The 23,047-nt window shown below is 43.3% G+C and overlaps 1 protein-coding gene across 3 annotated transcripts in view; it reads right to left on the bottom strand.

Moving 5' to 3' along the window:
• SEMA3D (semaphorin 3D) overlaps nucleotides 1-23,047 on the bottom strand; it is a 293,106-nt gene that overhangs the window by 157,052 nt on the left and 113,007 nt on the right. For all 3 annotated transcript variants that reach the window (XM_063926929.1, XM_063926930.1, XM_063926931.1), the window contains exon 3: nucleotides 11,102-11,265. In XM_063926929.1, coding sequence (XP_063782999.1) covers nucleotides 11,102-11,265 — 164 coding nt within the window. The remainder of the gene's footprint in view (nucleotides 1-11,101; nucleotides 11,266-23,047) is intronic.

Here is a 23,047-nt window from a genome sequence, read left to right as displayed (position 1 = left end):
AGCCCAGAGGCTAAGGAACTGGGTATCTCCCTTGTATTAGAACTGCTCAGATGGAAAAGCAAGATGTTGTGTTTTAATACGTAGAGAACCCGAAATGCTGTTGCTAAGGGCAACAGCAAAACCCTAAAGGGTTACCAACGGGTGTGGCAGTAAACTCCTTGGTCAGAGATGGAATGATAGACACAAGGAGAATCTCCACAATCCTAATTCTCACTTGCAGTGCACAGGTTTTAGCTTACTGCCACTAAACTGACCCCTGACACCTAGCACCGTGAGACAGGATTAGACAGGCAAGTCTTAGAATACAGCCGCAAACTTGCTAAGTTCACAGAGTAGTAACAGAACCCCAGCAAGCTAAACGACTGACTCCAGTCTTACTGCTAGGTCTGGATTGGCAGAGTGTAATACCAAATCCCCAGGCCTATTTGCAGTAAGCAACAAACAAATACAAAGCTACACAGTACTGGCTAACTTTCATGAACTGACTAACCAACAAAGATTCAGCAGCATCTGCTTACCATGAAAAGAGGCCTTATAAAGCAGGTGCTGTCCACGCCCCACTCAGACCTCACAGACTGTGAGCACAAAAACCAGCACCGGATCCCCTGCCGTGCACAGAGCCTATAACCACTGCACAGCAAAAGACCCGAACCGGAGTATCAGCTGCGCTCAGGTTACTCCACTAGCACTTGTCTCCCGGTTGCCATGACGACGTGGCAGCACAGGGCAGGAGACCCTAACAGTACCCCCCCTCTGACGAGGGGTCAAAGAACCCCTACCACCGGGTTTATCGGGGAACTGCGAGAAGAAAGAGCGTATCAGTCTGGGGGCATGAAGATCACAACTGCGCACCCACAACCGCTCCTCCGGGCCATACCCCTTCCAGTGCACCAAAAATGACAGCCGACCCCGAACCACCTTGGAGTCAAGAATCCTTTCAACAACAAACTCCCTCTGGCCACGTATCAGAAGAGGGGAAGGTCTTCCACTGGAAGAAGGATTACTAATCGTCCGGTTTAAAAGGGAACAATGAAATGTTTTATTGATACCCAAAGAACGGGGCAGATCTAACTGAAATGCCACCGGATTGATAACCCTGGTGATCTTATAAGGGCCGATGAACCGGGGCCCTAACTTATGAGATGGCTGTCTCAACTTCAAATTCTTGGTAGACAACCAGACGAAGTCTCCTAATTTGAAGCTGCAGGGTCTTTTCCGCTTATCAAAAATCCTTTTGGTCACTAATGACACAGACACAAGGGCTTTCTTCACTTTCCGCCAAATACCTCTAAGGACCGAAACCACAGAGGAACCACCAGGCGTGGAGTCCAGGGGGTCAAAAGAATTGGCCTTAGGATGATGCCCATACACACAAAGGAAGGGAGAGATCCCTGTAGCAGAGTGAGCCGCGTTGTTATAGGCAAACTCCGCCATGGACAGATGAGCAACCCAGTCAGTCTGACACTTGGAGACATAACACCTGAGGAACTGCTCCAAGGACTGGTTCACCCTTTCAGTCTGCCCATTAGACTGCGGATGGTAGCCTGACGACAAGCTGACAGAAATCTGGAGATCGGAACAAAATGCCCTCCAGAATTTGGCCACAAACTGGGATCCGCGGTCAGAGACCACATCAAGTGGCAACCCGTGGAGACGCACAACATGCAGCATAAATAATTCAGACAGGCGTCTGGCTGATGGCAGCCCAACCAGTGGAACGAAGTGCGCCATCTTCGAAAACCTGTCAACGACAACCCAGATGGCTGTCATCCCCGAGGATTTGGGCAAGTCCACCACAAAATCCATTGAAATGTGGGTCCATGGCTTAGATGGGATAGAGAGTGGATGTAATGGGCCAACAGGAACCCCTCTAGGAGTCTTATTTCGGGCACAGATGTCACATGCCCGAACCCACTGATCCACATCCTTAGCCACCGAGGGCCACCACACTGCCCTAGATAGCAACTCCCGAGTTCTGGCAATACCCGGGTGACCTGCCGACTTCTTGGCATGGAATTCCAGGAACACTCGCTGTCTTAACCTAGGAGGCACAAACAAAAGACCTACCGGAAGGTCTGGAGGAGCCTGCTCCTGTGCTCTAAGGACTAATGATAAGAGGTCCTGGGTAATGCCCACTTTAATACATGATGGGGAAACAATGGGCAACGGCTCCTCGGTGGTCTCCTGGATTGGAGCAAAACTCCGCGAGTGCGCATCAGCCTTGATGTTTTTTGACCCAGGGCGATATGTTATCAAAAAATTAAAGCGAGCAAAAAACAAAGCCCATCGTGCCTGCCTGGCATTGAGACGCTTTGCTGACTCTAAATATGCCAGATTCTTATGGTCAGTGAGAATTGAGACCACAAACTTAGCCCCCTCAAGCCAGTGTCTCCACTCCTCGAGTGCATCCTTAATAGCCAACAATTCCCGGTTACCCACGTCATAATTCATTTCGGCAGGCGAAAATTTATGGGAAAAGTAAGCACAGGGATGAAGGCGATTATCAGACACTCCCATCTGAGAAAGCACTGCCCCAATACCCATCTCAGGGGCATCCACCTCCACCACAAAAGGACGCTCTGGATCTGGGTGTCGCAGCACCTTGGCCGAAACAAATGCCCTTTTGAGACGGGCAAAAGCCGCTTTAGCCTCACAAGACCAGTGAGCAACATCCGCCCCTTTCTTAGTGAGTGCCACCAAGGGCGCCACTATAGACGAAAATCCAGCGATAAATCGTCCATAAAAATTCGCAAAGCCCAGGAAACGCTGAAGCGCCTTCAAACTAGTGGGCTGCACCCAATCCAGGACTGCCTGTACCTTGGAACCCTCCATTTGGAAACCTTCTGGGGAGATAATATATCCTAGAAATGCGATTTGCTGAACTTCAAATTCGCACTTCTCCAGCTTCGCCCCAAGCCGGTGGTCTCTGAGTTTCTGGAGGACTAAGCGTACATGCTTCTGATGTTCCTCCAGGGAATGGGAGAAGATTAGGATGTCATCTAAGTATACAACTAAGAATCTATCCAAATATTCCCTGAGCACATCATTCATGAAATCCTGGAAGACTGCCGGGGCATTACAGAGCCCAAAAGGCATCACCAAATATTCATAATGCCCTGAGTGGGTATTAAAGGCAGTCTTCCATTCATCCCCCTCTCTTATTCGGATTAGATTGTACGCACCGCGTAGGTCAATCTTAGAAAAAATGGTGGCAGTACGAAGCTGGTCAAACAAGACCGAAATGAGAGGCAGTGGGTATGAGTTTTTAATCGTGATACGGTTCAATTCCCTGAAGTCGATGCAGGGTCGCAACGAACCGTCCTTTTTACCCACGAAGAAGAACCCCGACCCAACTGGAGACTGTGAAGGTCTGATAAATCCCTTAGCCAAGTTCTCCTGAATGTACTCTGCCATAGCCTGAGTCTCAGGACGTGACAGGGAGTACAACCTGCTCTTGGGAAGCTTAGCATTTGGCAACAAATCAATGGCACAGTCATAGGGGCGATGGGGAGGTAGTACCTCTGCAACTTTTTTGGAGAACACGTCCGCAAAATCTGCATAACACCCTGGCAATCCTGGCAAACTTAGCTGCGAGAGCCTGACTGGAAGGCTCAAGCAACTCCTGAAACAATCAGTACCCCAACTAAGAATCTCCCCAGAGACCCAGTCAAATTGAGGATTGTGGGCCCTTAACCAGGGTAACCCCAACACCAATGGGGCAAAAGTACAGACAGTCACATAAAAGGACAATTTTTCAGAGTGTGTGGCTCCAATAAACAAAGAAATCTGGCTAGTGCAAGAGGTAATTTTACCTTGGGATAATGGTTCCCCGTTTAACCCACAAATCTCAATTTCCGATGCCAAGGGTACTAAGGGAACAGAGTGTTTCAGGGCGAATTGGCGGTCCATAAAAACCCCGTCGGCCCCACTGTCCACAAAGGCCTCAGTCTTGACAGTTTGACCGAGGATCTTCAAGGTCACCGGAATGATAAAAGTCTTCTTGGGAAATTCTGACTTCTGGCCTGACAGGATATTTCCCATCACCCTCAGGCCCTGAAGTTTTCCGGCTTTTCTGGGCATGATACTACCACATGACCTTTATTCCCACAGTACAAACACAACCCCTGCTGTCTCCTCCGCGTCTTCTCACGCGAGGAGAGGCGGGTAGCCCCAATCTGCATAGGCTCCTCAGAAAATTCCTCAGAGTCTGAGGTTCCCTTGGGAAGGAAGGAAATCTCAGTCTCCCTTTCAAGCCTACGCTCTCTCAGCCGTCTATCCACCCGAATGGATAACTGCATGAGCTGATCCAAGCTATCAGGCAAGGGATATTGTACCAGTTGGTCCTTTATCTGGTTAGAAAGACCTCTTCGGTACTGGTGTCTCAGGGCTGGGTCATTCCACTGGGTATCATGGGCCAACCTCCGAAACTCCGTACAGTAAACCTCAACTGGCCTTCGCCCTTGCTTAAGGATCGAAATCTGAGCCTCGGCTGAGGCCGTCTTGTCAGGGTCATCATACAACATGCCCAGTGCCGTAAAAAAAGCATCAACACTTTTAAGCGACGGACAGTCAGGCTGCAACCCATATGCCCAGACCTGTGGGTCTCCTTGTAGCAAGGAAATCACTATGCCCACCCGCTGAATCTCCGACCCAGAAGACTGAGGCCTAAGCCGGAAGTATAGCTTGCAGCTCTCCTTGAAACAAAAGAACTGCGAGCGATCTCCAGAAAAACGATCCGGGAGATTTACTTTCGGCTCCTTAACCCCTGCAGGTGCTGCTGCTGCGGGAGCTCCGCCAGCAGCCTGGGAGGTGTGCATTTTAATGGACAAATCATTAAATTGTCGAGTCAGGACCTGCACCTGATCGACCACCTGTTGCAACGTATTTTGAGGGGTATGCTCCATATTCCCACAAAATTTCAACAGGAGTATTAGGCTGCTGAATATGTTATGCACACCAGTGCCTGCAGGAAAGTACTGGTGTCAGAACTGTTATGCACTCCAGTGTCTGCAGGAATGTACTGGTGTTTGAACTGTTATGCAAAACAGATGGACTCACAGACAAACTGGGGGATATGACATAACGTACACAGAAGGTGATAGGGTAACAAAATACACACAAAGTGAACAGAGAAGCCCAGAGGCTAAGGAACTGGGTATCTCCCTTGTATTAGAACTGCTCAGATGGAAAAGCAAGATGTTGTGTTTTAATACGTAGAGAACCCGAAATGCTGTTGCTAAGGGCAACAGCAAAACCCTAAAGGGTTACCAACGGGTGTGGCAGTAAACTCCTTGGTCAGAGATGGAATGATAGACACAAGGAGAATCTCCACAATCCTAATTCTCACTTGCAGTGCACAGGTTTTAGCTTACTGCCACTAAACTGACCCCTGACACCAAGCACAGTGAGACAGGATTAGACAGGCAAGTCTTAGAATACAGCCGCAAACTTGCTAAGTTCACAGAGTAGTAACAGAACCCTAATCTACATCTCAAATATATCTGCATTCAAGTATATCTGCCTTATCAAGTGTTTCTTATCAAGCTTTCACTCCCATACACTGCTACAATCTGTGACTTATGGATCTGCTGCAGTCCAGGGTATTTATAACATACAGAAGTAGCCATGCATTCCCTATGGGCAGGTGCATGCAAATGCACGCACATGCCTATTTGCAGTCATGGCTTTCGTGATCACTTTGGCATGATGCCTGCACATCGCCGCAGAGCTGAGAATGTGTAGATCTGTAAGGTAGTAAATCTAGTTTCTGATGCTGCGCGCTACTATAGTCGCTTTGTGTGCACCTCAGAATCAGACCATATATGTGTAAGCTGTGAATTGCTACAAAATTACCACAAACTCCCTATGTTAAAAAAAATCTATTACAAAAAGTCACTCTCACTATCAAGGTACAATGTGTTTTTATGGATGGACTGGATTCCAGAGGATGATGGCACTGTTGCTCTCCAGGTGCCAGCATGCCTTAAAAACCATTAAAATTTGACATACTGTATAAGGGCTTGCTGAGTAATGTAGTTTTCCAGCACATAAACATATTTAATCTATAATTAACCATTGTATTACTCCCACCCAACGCTGCATAAGTTAGAGAAGAGCCTTATCAGAGTGGAGCTGGCTTTTCTTAAGGGAAAAGCACTCTTTTTTTGCACCAGAACCCCCCAGGAAACAGTCCAATACTGACAGCCAAGGGCTGGTTGTCACTAAAACAGGGGGAGTCTGTGCTGTGGGATTCTCTACTACTGTATACTGGCAATAGTCCTGGCTTTCAAAGAACCCATTCTCTTTGACTTTCACATTTTTCCACAACCTACCTAAGCAGTGCTAGCGCTGGTTACACTTATTTGGTTATTTAGAAAAACCGTGACAAATGCATTGGAATAGGCCAGTGTTTAATCCAGATGCACATTGTCAGCAGCATGGCTTCTCAGCCTCCAAATAGCTGGCTATTAAATCAGATGTTTTTGGGTCCGAAACTGTCCAAAAATGTATACAATTCAGAAGTCGCAACAAATCTACAGGCTATCGTTAAATCATTCCAGGGTTGGACTGGCCCACAGGGGTACAGGGGAAACTACCAGTGGGCCCCACCGCCTGAGGGCCCACTCCTTCCTTTAGGGATCAGGTTCCAGACTGTGCACTTGTATTATACATGGTAGATATGTTGCATTACACTGCAAAAGACAATTGTGTATTTCAAGCCTCTGTGGAGGCTAGCCACACCCCCTTTGTAGGCTTGCCACACCCCTTAAGTATGGGCCCCTATCACTGCATACCCCCGGTGGGCCCTTCATACCCCAGTCCGACACTGGTTCATTCCATCCATTGTGTTTCATTCTCTATCAGGACAATACACCAGCCCACACAGTTCTCTCTGGGAAGCAGTTTTTGGCCGGGAAACAAATTGCAGTGCTAGAACACCCTGCATACTCACCAGACCTAGAATTGTGTGACTACTTTCTTTTCCCTAAAGTTAAATCTGTACTCAGGGAAACCCGTTTTGCATCAGTTACAGAGGTAAAGAACAAAACGACTGAGTTGTTGAGACAACTAAACGATAATGACCTACATCATAGCTGTGACTAATGGAAGAGAGATCTGGGAATAACCAAACTCTTCCCCCATTTCCTGACAGCTTAATGTTTAATTTAGGAGAATGTTATTCTCTGGTGATTACCAAACGTACACCAACTCCACTTTAAAAAAGGAAGCGATATCTATAAATATTAACGCAAAAAAATCCAGACAATAAGAATCACATCGTAATGAAGAATTGTATTTTTAAGTGCGCTATAATCCAAACTTCAGACATTTTCATGGATAAACCTAACCTGGGATTGTGGCTGGAAATTATGACAGGAGGAAACAATGAATAGTGTATTGTACTCTGCACCCACATTAATTTTATCATATGCCTTGGGTTGGGCGCGAAAAAATGACAGCAAATGTTATCATCCTGCTAAATGTAAAAAGGATACAGACGATAATTGTTGGCCAGAGCACAGTCCTTGCAGGCTAGAAGTGAGGATTTTAGCTGGCTTTGGAATGCCTTGGATTTAAAGTAAACATTATACACTCATACTGTAGTAATTGCAAATAATTATTTAAATTGTTTAATACATTTTAGAATTATTTATTTAGTTAGCTGGAATCTTAAACAAGATTTATTTTATGGGATTTGGATTGATTTCTCACCAGTGTTGTTTAGGTTCTATGCTTGCACTAGACAAAATAATAATCATTAAAATGTGAGTTTCATTTTTTCATAGGTCCTTCTATTAGACAATAAAAACTTACTTTTGAGGTGATGCAGATTCATATCACTGCTAAAAAAAAGTGTGGTGCCTCAAACATGCCACTTTTTCAACATTAATCTCTATAAGTATGCTTAATGCAGGAAGGATATCTGTATTTAATAGTACAAATGGGACACAACACTAGGTTTACCAAGGTCCAGATATAGAACAACTGAAAATAGCTGGAGGCAGATGTCCTGCACTAGTTTTTCACACTGGCAAACTAAATAACATTTTCTGAATAGTATTTCAGTTCATGGAGCACATGATAAACTGAATTGACAGATCGGTATTTACCGCAGGACAGGAATGGAGATGAAGGAAATATTTGATGTATTTGATTTTTCTATCGTTTGTAAGGATTTGAGAACCAGAAGTTGGTTGCTCTTCTGCCACCTGGGCAATATTATCTGTTAGTCAGAAAACATAAACCCTTTGATATATGATAATTTGGCTTTGTGATCACTTAACATATCACTGCAAAGGATACAGGATATGTGACCATTTCCTTCTAATGCAAGGTGGATTTCCGAGGATAATGCAGTATGCCAGTAAAGCATAGGCTCTACTGTATTGCTTCAGACAAACAAATGGGGTCATTTACAGTTGGACTAAAGTTTATTTTTGTAGCAACATATACAAATTTCGTATTGTAAATGTGCACCAAAATGCATATGTACCTAGATTTGAATATATCAAGTGTACTGTTAGTGCAATGCATATATATGTAAATGCAACAAATCTACTGGAGATATGACATAATGGGTCTGGAACGCATGTAGAAGTGCATGCACCAGTGTCTGTTGGCAGTCGCCCATCCCTAGTGTACATCTGTGTGACCAAATGTGCAAGGACTGAGATGTCCACTTTCAGTGCCTGTACACGCAGTAATACCGATGGCCGATTGGTGCATCCTTATACACTACTATTGTCCGCACCATTAATCTTGCATCAGCCTAATGCATACCTCCCAACTGTCCAGATTTTGGCGGGACAGTCCCATTTTTCACGGTGTGTCCATCTGTCCCACCCGCGGATTGCAGTGTCCTTTGGTGGTGGGGCAGTTGGGAGATCCCTAATTTTTGGCACGCGCTTTCAGTGTGCGAACACGTCCCTACTCAGTGCTCAAAGAAGTTGGGAGGTATGCCAATGGCAGGTGCAATTTCTCCATCTGACTATGGCTCCTACTGCTGTGTGCCTGGGAAAGCAGCCACTTCCATTGACACACCTGTGTCACACCCATAACATGCCCACTGAATTAACCATTTGCACATGTATTTCTAGCCACTTCCCAACCACCATCCAGGCAGACCATCACTTATACAACATGTCTCAATCGCAATAGAGCCTCTTGTATGTGCCATACACTGTGTAATGCATGCGCCATATGAGTCTTTAGAAAAACATTTCACAGTTGAAAAAAAGTTTATAATAAATATTGGGGGTCATTCCGAGTTGTTCGCTCTTTGCCGATTTTCGCTATACTGCGATTAGCCGCTAACTGCGCATGCGCATGGTACGCAGAGCACATGCGCTTAGTTATTTTACTAAAAACTTAGTTGTTTTGCTGTAGCGTCTGCGGCGCTTTTCAGTTGCACTGGTGTTTGGTAAATGATTGACAGGAAAGGGGCGTTTCTGGGCGGCAACTCAGCGTTTTCCTGGCGTTGGCTAAAAAATGCAGGTGTGTCAGGGAAAAAACGCGGGAGTGTCTGGAGAAACGGGGGAGTGGCTGTCAGAACGCAGGGCGTGTTTGTGGCATCAAACCAGGAACGAAACGGCCTGAGCTGATCGCAATCTGTGAGTAAGTCTGGAGCTACTCAGAAACTGCTAAGAATTTTCTATTCGCAATTCTGCTAATTTTTCGTTCGCTATTCTGCTAAGCGAAGATACACTACCAGAGGGCGGCGGCCTAGCGTGTGCAATGCTGCTAAAATCAGCTAGCGAGCGAACAACTCGGAATGAGGGCCATAGTTTCTTAGCAGAGGCGCCAAATAGGCTGGGGTAAGTACCAATTACCCAAACCAGGGCTTGTTGAAGCAGCCTAGCAGGGACCCCCTCAGTTGGTTGACAAGAAAATGAAGCACACTGGTGCTTCATTTTCGTGTCCTCTAAGTATGTATGCACAAATAAGTATATATATATATATATACAGTATATATATATAAATCAGTGTCAGTGTCAGTATATATATAAATCAGTGTCAGTGAACTCACTAAAGAATAAAGTAACCACCCTGCAGTCCAACTGCTGCTCGCTCAGCACAGTGGGAGAGACTTCATGACATCTCTCCCCATGCACGGCCTGTTTCGGAGATGGATGCAGTTCACATTGCTGGTGCTGCAGTGTGAAAATATGCTAATGTAGTGAGGTGCACCTTGTGTAAATAGACACGTCCTGCCTGCTTCTGTTATCCTCTGTTGCTTCTTAAGATGCAGCATTGGATCACTTTGCGAGAACACTGGTCATCTGAATGAGCTTGAGGCTGCTCAGATTGGTCATCGCAGTTCCATAGATGAGGCCAGGAAATCTGCATCAGAAGATGCAGGCCTTGGCCTCGGTACTCCTAGAAAACAGGGCAACACCTCCCATTATTGAGGATACTAACCTTCCCTGCCTCCAAACAACCGCAATGTGTCAATCAGACAGCGGCTTTGGGGAACTGCAAAAGATCTTGCAGTAGAAGCCCAGTGCATGTGCAGTACAGATACTGTGAATGCTCTGATCTTCTAAAATTAGAGTAGTGCACAAACCATTGGGTTTGTGTACTACTCTGAATCAGGCCCACAGAGCGGGAGCCAGGAGGAGAAGCTCCAGAGTGGAGAGAAGGAGCTGGGCGCACCACTAGCATAACATATGTCACATTGGATGCCTGGCAAATAAAGATTGCAGCAGTGTCTAGTTTTGCCCCTAGGACTATTCCAAAATTAGCCATATGTATTAATTTTATCCTCAAGACAGTTAAGACTTTATTTTTCTAGCAGTTAAAAAAAACAGTGTCCATGATTTTCCCACATACTGATATCAGGCATTTTTTCTTAGTACTTAATAGTATAAATTTAAGAGAAGGTAACCATATTAAGATGAAGTGAGCAGCATCACCAGGGTCCTATACCAGAATAACATGTTACTGTTTGCATCTATGGGGAAAAGCTCTCTGTCATTCTGTGTACATATAGTACATAGAGCACAGCTACGCCACTGAAGGTGTTCACAGGGGAGTGATTGCAATGTACACAAATTGTTTGAAAAGTCATTCGTCAAAACACCATTGTTATAAACATACTGACCTTTCTCATATTTTTGTTTAAATCAACCAGATTGAGCATGTAGATATGATCCTTCGCTCCAAGAAGCAGTTGACCCCTCTCTTCATCAAGCAATAGGGTTTGAAACCCCAAGCTCTCAGCCGTTGAGTCCACGAATGGGATACAGCTGTTTGACAGAAGTAGGTCTGTGGGAAAAGGAATGCCGTCTTTAGAATGAAAATGTTTACTTATGAGTCAATTGTTTCTATTATAAATATGTTAAGCCAGCATGAAGGTTACAGTTCAGATAACCAAATAACATATTCCTTCTGCCTACTGCAATGTATTACAAAATCCTAATCATGCTCTCAAAACAGTGTAATTGGAATAAAAACTTTATTAAAGTACTTTTGAAGATGGCATGGCTTTATCATTAATACACAAACACCATAAACATTTGGACCCTTTATTAAAGTACAGTACAATTCCTAACTCCTTTCCTACTGAATACTGCCACCACAAGCAGCTACAAACCACTGTAGAGTCAATACGAATTTTCGGTATTGAATATGTGGAAAATGCTAGCCAACCAAGGTTTATAGGCTTTACTGTTGAGCAACTGGATCTCAATGCACTTTGGAGGTCATTCCGAGTCGTTCGCTCGGAAAATTTCTTCGCATCGCAGCGTTTTTCCGCTTAGTGCGCATGCGCAATGTCCGCACTGCGACTGCGCCAAGTAAATTTGCTATGAAGTTTGGATTTTTACTCACGGCTTTTTCTTCACTCAGGCGATCGTAGTGTGATTGACAGGAAATGGGTGTTACTGGGCGGAAACAGGCCGTTTTATGGGCGTGTGGGAAAAAATGCTACCGTTTCCGGAAAAAACGCAGGAGCGGCCGGAGAAACGGAGGAGTGTCTGGGCGAACGCTGGGTGTGTTTGTGACGTCAAACCAGGAACAACAAGCACTGAACTGATCGCAGATGCCGAGTAAGTCTGGAGCTACTCAGAAACTGCTACGAGGTGTGTAATCGCAATATTGCGAATACATCGTTCGCAATTTTAAGATGCTAAGATTCACTCCCAGTAGGCGGCGGCTTAGCGTGTGCAATACTGCTAAAATCGTCTTGCGAGCGAACAACTCGAAATGAGGGCCTTTATTCACTCCTGTGGGTTGGGAAACTGCACAAAACCAACTGTTTACATGTGTCATTAAACAACTGAGTTACACTGTTACACCTGGCTTCCCAGGCTGATCTTCACTTCTGTGCAATACAATAAACAGCAGGATGCAGTTGAAAATAAATATATAATTTAACAACTTTTTCTGAGAGAAAATAAGCAATGTAATGGTTTTCTGAAATCATTTCTAGGCTCACCAAAGTCACAAAGCATTTCTTGTGTGTAGTGAAGTGATTTCTTATGAAAAACAAAACATTACGCAGCTCAGAGAAGACACTACAACAACACTCGTATAATTCATCTGAAGTCAGAACTCAGAAACAGATAAATGTCAGTAAAGAGCCAGGATCGTCCATGTGCCAAACAACAATATATTGAGCAATCTTAGGTTTACGCATTTGTTTCCAACAAGTACTTCCAAGAACAGCTGTGGCTTTCGTAGGAAGAAATGTGAAGGATAATCTAATAATGCATCACAACATACACAGTATTATTATTATTATTATTATTATTATTACCAGTTATTTATATAGCGCACACATATTCCACAGCGCTTTACACAGTAAATAAATAAGAATGTGTGTATGTTTTAACAAACACTATAAAATGTTACAAAATCAGATCATTTATCAGCACGGTATATCTGATTTGATATTTATTTATTTATTTACCAAAATATCAATATTTCTGTTAATGTGATTGATTAGTACACATGTGTATGTATTCCACACATTCAAGAGAAAAAGCGCAGAGGGATACAGTATGCTCAGATTTACTTTACTGCACACACTGTACATGTCATTATTGAAAAAAAAGTAGTGAATACAGTAGTTCTTATGCATATATTGAAAGTCTATTTTACATTGATTAACGAATTATAGTGCTAGTGAAAAGACTGAAATACTAGGCTCGATTCAGAGGTGGGAGCTATTGCAGTAGTGACTGTTTCTTTTGGTGCAGCCACTGCTACATCTTTATGCTAATGCCTCAGCTGATGGTCGTCCTACTGAGATGGCTACAGACTGTGGAGCTAATCTGCTGATGTGCGTATAAAGCTACACCATCACCAAACCATTGGACATTGCTCCAGCCCTGTGGAGACACAGAACGGCTGACTGAACATGGCCTCCAAGGTCAGTGCAACTGACCGCAACAAGTCTGCATCTGATTAGCCACCTCCAGTTGCCACCCATAAACACCAATCAAATTTGCATGAATCTGCATCTTTGTATGGTAATCATTGGAATGCACATGCAGTGCGACTCGTAAACTTTGACCACTTGCATCCAATACCAGCACAATGTCCATCGATAAATCAGGCCCAATATGGAGCAATTAATTTCTGAGCGATTCTGGTGATGTGCGTTGCAGTGAGGTGTGGTGAGGTGAGGCACAGCCTTTCCTGTCATACTAACATTTTGACTATATAAAGTATACGAAAAATATAAATAATATATTAGAAATATGTTAATTGCATTATTCTAATAATTTTTATAGTCAAACCTTGGAGTAAAAAGTCTATGCCTATCTTTTCCGCACATTTCTGATCAAAACTCAACAAATTTCCAGCAGTATATACTTGTGCAAATATGTATAATGTTCACATGAACCCTTTGGCTCATATATTGTGTGCAAATCTGGCTCTGATACTAGCCAGTGCCTCCTGAGAGATTCACCTCGCTGCACGTCGCTGGTGCGTTGGAACGGCGCAATAACGGCATAGTTATGATCACAACATCACTCCCACAGAGGTACTCAGGAAATGAATGATGCTGCTCTATCGTAATTTGGAGTGATTTGCATAGCCACACCACCTGACTACACATTATTTGGGATTCAATTGCCCCATACATTTGTTATTTATGATATGACACATCAGAATGTAAAAAGTATGATTCATCCTTGTACAGATGTACAGAATACAAAAGCTTATGTCCTTAAGTTCTGCAGCTGGTATGTATTAGAAATACAATATAGGAGATGATGTACTCCAGAATACTTCCCATCTTGCCTTGGCAATGTTGCCTAATATTTTACTTTGTAGAAAAATCAAGAACTTCTTCATTATTTTACCATTTTTTTCTTATATAATAGAGTCAAAATTCATGTATTCCAAAATTCTTCCCAATAATCAACATGATAACTTCTACAGCTTTTTCTTAATTAATTACATAAAACAACAAACAATAATTGATCACATAATTATTCACCACTTAGTACACCTAAATAAACCCTGGTGCAATCAGTTGTCTTCAGAGGTCACATCATTAACTGATTGGAGACCACCTGTGTACAATTAGAGTGTTTTAATTGATTTAAAAATAAACACACCTGTCTGTCAGAGATCCTACAGTCTAAAAACATTCAAGGCAATTTTAAGACCAAGTTATTTAAAAGTAACAGTCTGTAAAAAGATACAGAACAATTTCAAAGACTTTATTATCTCATAAAGCATGGTCAATTCTATCTTAAAGGAAACAAGAAAATATTTTACAACTACAAATTGTGAAATAAGCAGCCCTCCAAAGCTGGGCATCAATGCAAGAAGGATCTTGCTTTATGTTAGAGAGGCTACCACAGGGCCAGTGACACATCAAAATTCACTTGTGCATGGAACAGATTTGAGAAACTGTAAACTGAAGGAAGAGAATGGTTTAATAAAACCAAGATTTTTACTTTTTGGTCTAAACACAATACACTATGGGGGTCATTCCGAGTTGATCATAGCTGTGCTAAATTTAGCACAGCTACGATCATCTTTCCAGACATGCGGGGGGACGCCCAGCACAGGTCTAGCCCACCCCGCATGTCAGTCCATCCCCCCCCCCACAGAAGTGCATAGGCACCGCACAGCGGCGATGCCTTTGCACTTCAGGAGTAACTCCCGGCCAGCGCAGCTTTAGCGTGCTGGCCGGGAGCTACTCCTTGCTCCCTTGCCCGCAGCGGCTGCGTATGACATCACGCAGCCGCTGCGGCCCGCCCCCCTTTCGGTCCGGCTATGCCTGCGTTGGCCGGACCGCGCCTATTGGCCGCCGTTTCGCCCCCACCCACCCATCGATCGCCTCTGCCTATCAATCAGGCAGAGGCGATCACTGTCCTGCTACTGCCTTCGGCCGTCCCGCATGCGCTGGCGCACTAAGGCGCCGGCGCATGCGCAGCAGGGACCCATTCGCTCTGCTGCGTTAAAACGCAGCGAGCGAACGGGTCGGAATGACCCCCTATGTTAAGCTGCGTACTCAATAGGATGATATCGGCACAATGTGCCCAATTCAGACACATCGTTCACGATATCATCCAGTGTATATGCTAGTGATGAGCGGGTTCGGTTTCTCGGAATCCGAACCCCCCCGAACTTCACCCATTTTACACGGGTCCGAGGCATACTCGGATACTCCAGTATTGCTCGGTTAACCCGAGCGCGCCCGAACGTCATCATCCCGCGGTCGGATTCTCGCGAGATTCGGATTCTATATAAGGAGCCGCGCGTCGCCGCCATTTTTCACTCGTGCATTGGGAATGATAGTGAGAGGACGTGGCTGGCGTCCTCTCAGTTTTGTTCAGGGGGCTGCAAATATCTGTGCTCACTGCTATTGTGGGGACTGGGGAGCAGCAGTATTATATAGGAGTACAGTGCAGAGTTTTGCTGACCAGTGACCACCAGTATTATACGTTCTCTGCCTGAAAAACGCTCCATATCTGTGCTCAGTGTGCTGCATATATCTGTGCTCACACTGCTTTATTGTGGGGACTGGGGACCAGCAGTAATATATAGGAGGAGTACAGTGCAGAGTTTTGCTGACCAGTGACCAGTGACCACCAGTATTATACGTTCTCTGCCTGAAAAACGCTCCATATCTGTGCTCAGTGTGCTGCATATATCTGTGCTCACACTGCTTTATTGTGGGGACTGGGGACCAGCAGTATTATATAGGAGGAGTACAGTGCAGAGTTTTGCTGACCAGTGACCAGTGACCACCAGTATTATACGTTCTCTGCCTGAAAAACGCTCCATATCTGTGCTCAGTGTGCTGCATATATCTGTGCTCACACTGCTTTATTGTTGGTACTGGGGACCAGCAGTATTATATAGGAGGAGTACAGTGCAGAGTTTTGCTGACCAGTGACCACCAGTATTATACGTTCTCTGCCTGAAAAATGCTCCATATCTGTGCTCAGTGTGCTGCATATATCTGTGCTCACATTGCTTTATTGTGGGGACTGGGGACCAGCAGTATTATATAGGAAGAGTACAGTGCAGAGTTTTGCTGACCAGTGACCAGTGACCCCCAGTATTATACGTTCTCTGCCTGAAAAACGCTCCATATCTGTGCTCAGTGTGCTGCATATATCTGTGCTCACACTGTTTTATTGTGGGGACTGGGGACCAGCAGTATTATATAGGAGGAGTACAGTGCAGAGTTTTGCTGACCAGTGATCAGTGACCACCAGTATTATACGTTCTCTGCCTGAAAAAACGCTCCATATCTGTGCTCAGTGTGCTGCATATATCTTTGCTCACACTGCTTTATTGTGGGGACTGGGGACCAGCAGTATTATATAGGAGGAGTACAGTGCAGAGTTTTGCTGACCAGTGACCACCAGTATTATACGTTCTCTGCATGAAAAACGCTCCATATCTGTGCTCAGTGTGCTGCATATATCTGTGCTCATACTGCTTTATTGTAGGGACTGGGGACCAGCAGTATTATATAGGAGGAGTACAGTGCAGAGTTTTGCTGACCAATGACCAGTGACCACCAGTATTATACGTTCTCTGCATGTAAAATGCTCCATATCTGTGCTCAGTGTGCTGCATATATCTGTGCTCACACTGCTTTATTGTGGGGACTGGGGACCAGCAGTATTATATAGGAGGAGTACAGTGCAGAGTTTTGCTGACCAGTGATCAGTGACCACCAGTATTATACGTTCTCTGCCTGAAAAACGCTCCATATCTGTGCTCAGTGTGCTGCATATATCTGTGCTCACACTGCTTTATTGTGGGGACTGGGGACCAGCAGTATTATATAGGAGGAGTACAGTGCAGAGTTTTTGCTGACCAGTGACCAGTGACCACCAGTATTATACGTTCTCTGCCTGAAAAACGCTCCATATATGTGCTGCATTGTAGTATATAGTAGGAGTACAGTGCATAATTTTGCTGACCACCAGTATATAATATAGCAGTACGGTACAGAAGGCCACTGCTCTACCTACCTCTGTGTCATCAATTATACTATCCATCCATACCTGTGGTGCATTTCAGTTTTGCACAGTTTGCTGACCACCAGTATATAATATATAGCAGTACGGTACAGAAGGCCACTGCTCTACCTACCTCTGTGTCATCAATTATACTATCCATCCATACCTGTGGTGCATTTCAGTTTTGCACAGTTTGCTGACCACCAGTATATAATATACAGCAGTACGGTACAGTAGTCCACTGCTCTACCTACCTCTGTGTCGTCAAGTATACTATCCATCCATACCTGTGGTGCACTTAAGTTGTGCACAGTATATATAGTAGTAGGCCATTGCTATTGATATATTACTGGCATATAATTCCACACATATAAAAAATGGAGAACAAAAATGTGGAGGGTAAAATAGGGAAAGATCAAGATCCACTTCCACCTCGTGCTGAAGCTGCTGCCACTAGTCATGGCCGAGACAATGAAATGCCATCAACGTCGTCTGCCAAGTCCGATGCCCAATGTCATAGTAGAGAGCATGTAAAATCCAAAAAACAAAAGTTCAGTAAAATGACCCAAAAATTAAAATTAAAAGCGTCTGATGAGAAGCGTAAACTTGCCAATATGCCATTTACGACACGGAGTGACAAGGAACGGCTGAGGCCCTGGCCTATGTTCATGGCTAGTGGTTCAGATTCACATAAGAATGGAAGCACTCATCCTCTCGCTATAAAACTGTAGTGCCACTCCTAGATGGGCCAGGTGTTTGTGTCAGCCATTTACAGTAGGTCGCTTAGCTTAGCCATCCAGCGACCTTGGTGCACCTCTTTTTTTCTATGCATCATGTGCTGTTTGGGGACTATTTTTTTGAAGTGCCATCCTGTCTGACACTGCAGTGCCACTCCTAGATGGGCCAGGTGTTTGTGTCGGCCACTTGGGTCGCATAGCTTAGCCATCCAGCAACCTTGGTGCACCTCTTTTTTTCTTTGCATCATGTGCTGTTTGGGGACTATTTTTTTTGAAGTGCCATCCTGTCTGACACTACAGTGCCACTCCTAGATGGGCCAGGTGTTTGTGTCGGCCACTTGGGTCGCTTAGCTTAGTCACACAGCTACCTCATTGCACCTCTTCTTTCTTTGCATCATGTGCTGTTTGGGGACTATTTTTAAAATTGCCATACTGTCTGACACTGCAGTGCCACTCCTAGATGGGCAGGTGTTTGTGTCGGCCACTTGGGTCGCTTAGCTTAGTCACACAGCTAGCTCATTGCACCTCTTTTTTCTTTGCATCATGTGCTGTTTGGGGACTATTTTTTTTGAAGTGCCATCCTGTCTGACACTGCAGTGCCTCTCCTAGATGGGCCAGGTGTTTGTGTCGGCCACTTGGGTCGCTTAGCTTAGCCATCCAGCGACCTTGGTGCACCTCTTTTTTTCTTTGCATCATGTGCTGTTTGGGGACTATTTTTTAAATCTGCCATCCTGTCTGACACTGCATTGCCACTCCTAGATGGGCCAGGTGTTTGTGTCGGCCACTTGGGTCGCTTAGCTTAGTCACACAGCGACCTCGGTGCAAATTTTAGGACTAAAAATAATATTGTGAGGTGTGAGGTGTTCAGAATAGACTGAAAATGAGTGGAAATTATGGTTATTGAGGTTAATAATACTATGGGAATCAAAATGACCCCCAAATTCTATGATTTATGCTGTTTTTGAGGGGTTTTTGTAAAAAAACACCCAAATCCAAAACACACCCGAATCCGACAAAAAAATTTCAGGTAGGTTTTGCCAAAACGCGTCCGAATCCAAAACACGGCCGCGGAACCGAATCCAAAACCAAAACACAAAACCCGAAAAATGTCCGGTGCACATCATTAGTATATGCACTATGTTGCTGACAATGCGCACCTCCCGCACATCTCAGCAACATCCTCCATTGGACATACGAGATGTCCTAGTGTGTACCCACTTTAAAGTACAAACCTGAACCTGCACATCTTCCCAAGAACATTATCCTTACTATGAAGCATGGTGGTAGAAGCATAATGCTATGGCGACTAAAAATTTCACATACTATAGGGCAAAATGGAAGGAGCAAGAGAAAGATAAAGACTGGGGGGGAAAGCTGGAGACTAAAAAAGAGCTAGGACCGTAATAACAAGGATATCCTATAAACCGGACTGTTATGGTGTCTTAAAAAACAAATTTTGGAACCACTGCTGTAATGAGATGTACATGTTTAGCCTCTTCCACTAATAAAAAATGTAAAGACACAAACATGACACATAAAATAAATATAGCCCTGTTTCTAATTCACATGATTAATTAACACATCACTATTAAGTAATATTTAAGAATAACATGTAAAAGTTTAAATTAACAAAGGTGTCAGCCTAAACATGGTAGTAGCCATTTACACCATGCACTCTTAGGTATTTGACAACCCACATATTCAGTCACATATTGGTGAGAAGTGTTTCGAAAAGGTGGAAAGTAGATATGCTCCTTGCCAGCCTAGATGGCCACATTAATAGTGAGGTTACTTGTTTTTTGTGTTTTTGCAATTATAAATAAGTATTAGGGGCAGATTCAATCATCTGCAAACTAAGTGGTGCAACTTTTCTTATCCGACTGTGACTTTTTGTTAATTAATTAGAAACTCACAGCTTTTACTGTAGTTCACATTTCCAGATTGGAGGGAGATTTATTAAAGCACAAAGAGAGATACAGTTGTGAGAGATAAAGTACCAACCAATCAGCTTCTGTCATTTTGCAAACACAGGGGCAGATGTAGTAAGCCTGGAGAAGTGATAAAGTGGAAGGTGATAACGCACCAGCCAGTCAGCTCCTGTCAATTTATAGGATGGGTTTGAAAAATTACAGTTAGGAGCTAATTGGCTGGTGCATTATCACCTTCCACTTTATCACTTCTTGATAAATAACCCTCTTGGTGTTAACTTTTATATGTTTTTAATGTAATGTACCAATGTCAGAATAAAGGTGGTCATTCCGAGTTTTTAGCTGCTGCTGCGATCAATAGTCCACGCCTATGGGGGAGAGTATTTTAGCTTAGCAGGGCTGCGATCACTTGTGCAGCCCTGCTAAGCTATGAAAAAATCAAGCAGAAGTAGACTAGGGCTGGACATACTTACCCTGTGCGATTGATCCAGCGATGATGGTCTCGGCTTTGACGTCACACCTCCGCCCTCTGTTGTCCTGCGTTTTACTCACCACTCCCCGAAAACGGTCTCCAACGGTCTGGATCCACCCATCCATGCCTCCTTCCTGTCAATCTTCTCAGCGGTCGCCGCTGCAACCGTTTCCGTCGGTAGCCACGACATAACCCAGCAACCCCTGTCGCCGGGCAATGACGTGCACAGCGGCCGCCGTGCATGCGCAATCCGCACCTGTTCACACTGCAGCGAAAAAACGCTGCGTGCGAATGGATCGGAATGACCCCCAAAGTGTGATGCCCCTTCTATTGAATAATAATGTATTTAAAGGTTTTAAAAAAGTAAAATATGGACAATACAGACAAATCTTATTTCATGTTCATTTCTCTCTAAGCAGATCGATGCAATTAATGATGTGAGACATGTACTGTATGTTAATGTATTTTATTAAACAACTTTTTTGTGTAACTTGTAGACGATTGTTGAAAATGTTTTTTCTAATTATTTTACTAACTTGTTTATACATATCTATAAACCACAATATATATATTTAAATGTATCCCAAAATGCTCTGAACACGTTTATTTAGTAAATTACACTTGCTGGCTATCATATTTCCATCAATAAATGTTATTAATTGCAACCTTTTAACAGCCTTCTATGCTTTGCTTATGGCCACTCACAGCCTCCATGTTTTGCTGTCTCTACTTGAATTGCAAAAGCTGTTCTGATTTTATGGCCAAAAATACCAAGTGATATGTGCAGATTATAAAGATGCAACTTCAGAGTATGGAACTGGCACATAACTGAATCTGTTCCTTATTGTCTATACCAAAAAGTCCACATTAGAGACTATAGAAGGAGGGACACCTGCAACCATGTAAAACCTGGGTTAACGAAGGCAGTCCTTTAATAAAATGCCTCAAGATTTTGGTTTAAGCTTATTTGGCAATGATATGACCATTTTATACATCCCAAATAATTAATTCTTTATTATTTATTCTCCATTTTAAATACAGTTCACAAGCCCTTCAGCTTTACTGCAGAAAATGAATTATGGAGGTTAATGTTAGTCCAAGACTATTATCCTTAAATTGCTGATTAATTTTTAATAGGAAATATATTAGCTTTACTTTGCACACTTTAATGACAGCTGTTTTAAAGAGAGCCAGAGCCCATAAGGTATTTATTAGGTCAAAAGAAAGCCTTCCTTCTTAGAGTGTCAGACACAACTAACGAGGCACAGATTAACGCCAAATCAATAAGTGACTATGTAAAAAAGAAAGATTGGCAGAGGTTATAAAGTCTTTTTTTTTTCATCTGGGTTTCAGCTGTTAAAATCTATGGAAGATTAAAGGATGATCAAAGTTATCTGAGAAAACAGAAATACATTAAACAGAGCTGATTCTTAGAGAGGGAGATGCAAATGCATTTGCTTTTTGGAGCTTTGATGTATAATTTCAGATTTCAATTATGGTTTCACATATATACATAGAATCAATGTTTAACATATTTGTATACTTTTCATTTGGACTATTGTTCAAAAACTAGGTAATTGAAATAGACCTTGAAAACCACACTATTGTCTTTTAAACATCAAATAATGATCTGACCAAATGAGTGTGTTTCATAGTTGCAGAATTTGTGAGCCTTCCCACTGGGAGATTCTGGTGCGGGAGGTCCCAGGAGCCACTGCAGGAGGTGTGTTACCATGAATTACAGAATTACGGAATTCTGCACAGTGGGGCTAACTTTTCTCCAGAAGTAACCTGGATTCAGAAAGGTCATCTACTATCCAGAGCTCAAACTCAGGAGTATCATAGAAATTCCCAGAATGACAAGTATGGTGTACCTCAAAAATAGAAACTATTTGTGGCGTTCATCTGCGTAAGCAAGTGACATTAGCAATCTCCTTTACATTAGAATATTTTTTACATTTCTTTTTTCTCTTGTTTGTACAGTGGAAATGTTCCATAAGGCACAGACAGAAAACATTAGTTACAGATATACTGTATATAAACCTGGAAGTCTCACCCATATTTAATACAAATGACTGAAAGATTCCCAAATAATGAATACAATAATGGAATTGATTACCAATCTGTCACACATACACATATGATTATGGTATGCCGTAAGCAAACTTTATACACCAAAAAATAAATTCTGTAGTACTAATATAGTAAGGGCCAGTGCAGGATTTCTAGGTGCCCTTGGCAAAGCTACACAATACTGTCCCTGTCTAAACTAAGCTTTCAGTATTAGCATACTGAGTATAATCCATTTGTGATTGTACATTATCATGAGAAAATTGTGGAACAGTAATATGGAATCCACTGTAAGAAATGATAGCAGTGCGCTATTTGTTAGAACATTTATAAATGGACCATTATTCAGAATTTTTTGCCCTTATTATAACCTAAAAAAAATATGTTTTTGTAACA

The sequence above is a fragment of the Pseudophryne corroboree genome, chromosome 6, assembly GCF_028390025.1.
Source record: "Pseudophryne corroboree isolate aPseCor3 chromosome 6, aPseCor3.hap2, whole genome shotgun sequence".
Classification (NCBI taxonomy): Eukaryota; Metazoa; Chordata; class Amphibia; order Anura; family Myobatrachidae; genus Pseudophryne; species Pseudophryne corroboree.
The sequence above is the reverse complement of the archived record's forward strand: the minus strand, read 5'-3'. Positions and strand labels throughout refer to the sequence as shown.